Source organism: Salvelinus fontinalis, unplaced genomic scaffold (assembly GCF_029448725.1).
Source record: "Salvelinus fontinalis isolate EN_2023a unplaced genomic scaffold, ASM2944872v1 scaffold_0445, whole genome shotgun sequence".
Classification (NCBI taxonomy): domain Eukaryota; kingdom Metazoa; phylum Chordata; class Actinopteri; order Salmoniformes; family Salmonidae; genus Salvelinus; species Salvelinus fontinalis.
In genome coordinates, this window is record NW_026600654.1 from 12,491 (window position 1) to 14,444 (window position 1,954).

General features: G+C 42.4%; 1 protein-coding gene across 1 annotated transcript; it reads left to right on the forward strand.

Annotated features, from left to right (window-relative positions):
* Window positions 1–248: 248 nt before the first annotated feature.
* On the forward strand, window positions 249–1,170 carry LOC129846076 (P2Y purinoceptor 4-like; the record flags this gene model as incomplete). The annotated part of the gene is made up of 2 exons (XM_055914065.1): window positions 249–988; window positions 1,108–1,170. Coding segments are annotated over 2 exons (803 nt in total), but the record flags the coding sequence as incomplete, so codon positions are not given.
* Window positions 1,171–1,954: the final 784 nt, after the last annotated feature.

A 1,954-nucleotide genomic window follows, 5' to 3' on the forward strand; every position in this document is an offset into this window, starting at 1 on the left:
CTGAAACATAGTTATGATTGTACATTTTATAGTTCAATACGGAATTTGGTTCAGGGATTCCATGGAATTCTATTGGCTAATGTTTTTGTGAACATCATCATGAGTGACAATGAGTTGACATGATAGCACAAAGAGATCTGGGATCAGACTAGGGATTTACTACATCACAATAAATGACATTGAAATCAGAACTAAAGTATCTGAGAAACAGTCTTTACCTTTCTGAAGACCACTCCCTTATTCAACAGGTGCGGGGAACTTGCTCATCAACGCCCCACTCTGCCAGGATATGAACGTTTCCATAGGAAATGTCTTGTATTTCCCTCCAGCACTTTCTGTTAACTCTACCAGCTCTTGGGCCCTGACCCATTATTTAATCACCACCACGTACAGCATCAACCTCATCCTGGGTCTCCCCACCAATGTCTACGTCCTGTGGCTGATAGTGACCGGAGCGGGAGGGACGATGACCTCAGAGTTCTTTGCTCTCAACCTGACCGTGTGTGAGATCCTCTACTGTCTGTCTGCTGTCTTGAAATACCTGAACGATTACCTTTTTGATGGTTCTCTCGGAGGTGGTGTGGCGTTTTTCTTGGGTTTCATTTCTACAGGTCGCCCTCTGTTCCAGTGTTGTATCTGTGTGGAGCGCTACCTGGCGGTGGTCCACCCTGTAACCTTCCTGAAGTACAAACCCCTGAGATACAGGGTGGGGTTGTCTTGCTTGGGGTGGATGGTGGTTCTTGGGTTCTCCTTGTTAAATGCGTTGATATCAACCGTGCTGTCAAACATGGCCATACTTTGGTTGTTAAACCTTTCATTCTGGTTTTCCATTCAATTGTTCTGCTGTCTGGCTGTTCTCTGGGCTCTGAAACGTCCCGGTCCGGGGGAAGGAGAGAGACAGGGGGAAGGGATGAACAACATGAAGCTGAGGGCCTTCAGGATCATTTCAGTGATCATGGTGTCTATGATTGTCATGTACCTCCCACTGGTTCTTCTCCTAATCAGTTATAATTTTATTGAACTAGTGGGGTTTTGGGTGGGGTGGTCCATTTGTTCCTCCATCGCAACCATCTCTGGGTTTGTTCAGCCCCTCCTCTACCTCCACAGGTCTGGGAAACTGCCCTGTGTCAGGGGACTCTGAGGAAACGGCCCTTTGTCAGGGGACCCTGAGGAAAAGACCCCACTGGGCAAAGACGTCAGTTCAATGTCTAATTTACATTGGTTTGAATTGTCAACTAACATGAATTCAATGTAAAAAAATAAATAACTAAAGGATTTAGGGTAAAATTTGGGTGACAAAAATACAAACATTCCCTAAATTCCGTAACGTTGATGACTTGTTTTGCAAATCCAATCAGTTTTCAACGTTGATTCAGCGTCATCACATTGATTTTATTTGTTGAAACGACTTGGGATCAACGTCGATTCGGCCAGTTTGTTCTGGAATGTTCTGGAAAGGAAAATATCTGAGTCAACACGTTATAGTTCAGGTCGGCATGATAGTGTATAAAGTGTTATTCACTAAGTCCCTAATTACGACTAAGACAAGCCATTGAATTCACAACGAACCAATGAGAATAGAATAGGACACAGGCAGAATAGAGGTTGTGTGGGAAATAAAGGGGCAGTTTGGGATTTAAACAACAACAAAGGGTCCACCCCGCCACTTTTTGTGTTTGAATTTATAAGGTGGCGCTTTGAGTCCATGTGACACTTGACAAATAGAAACAAAAACATAAAAGTTTAAAATCTACAATTGTTAATTGTCAAGTTAAGTCAAATGTATCGTAAATATGAACCTCTGTCTGATTTTTATGTTACTATTTCACTTTCTTCTAGTAATTAGATAAATTGTTAATTGTTAAGTTTAAATTAATTGTAGATATTAAGTTCAGACGGTTGTTCTGACTGTTTTGCCATCTCCTAGAGTGTCTCCTAGAGGGTCTCCTAGAGT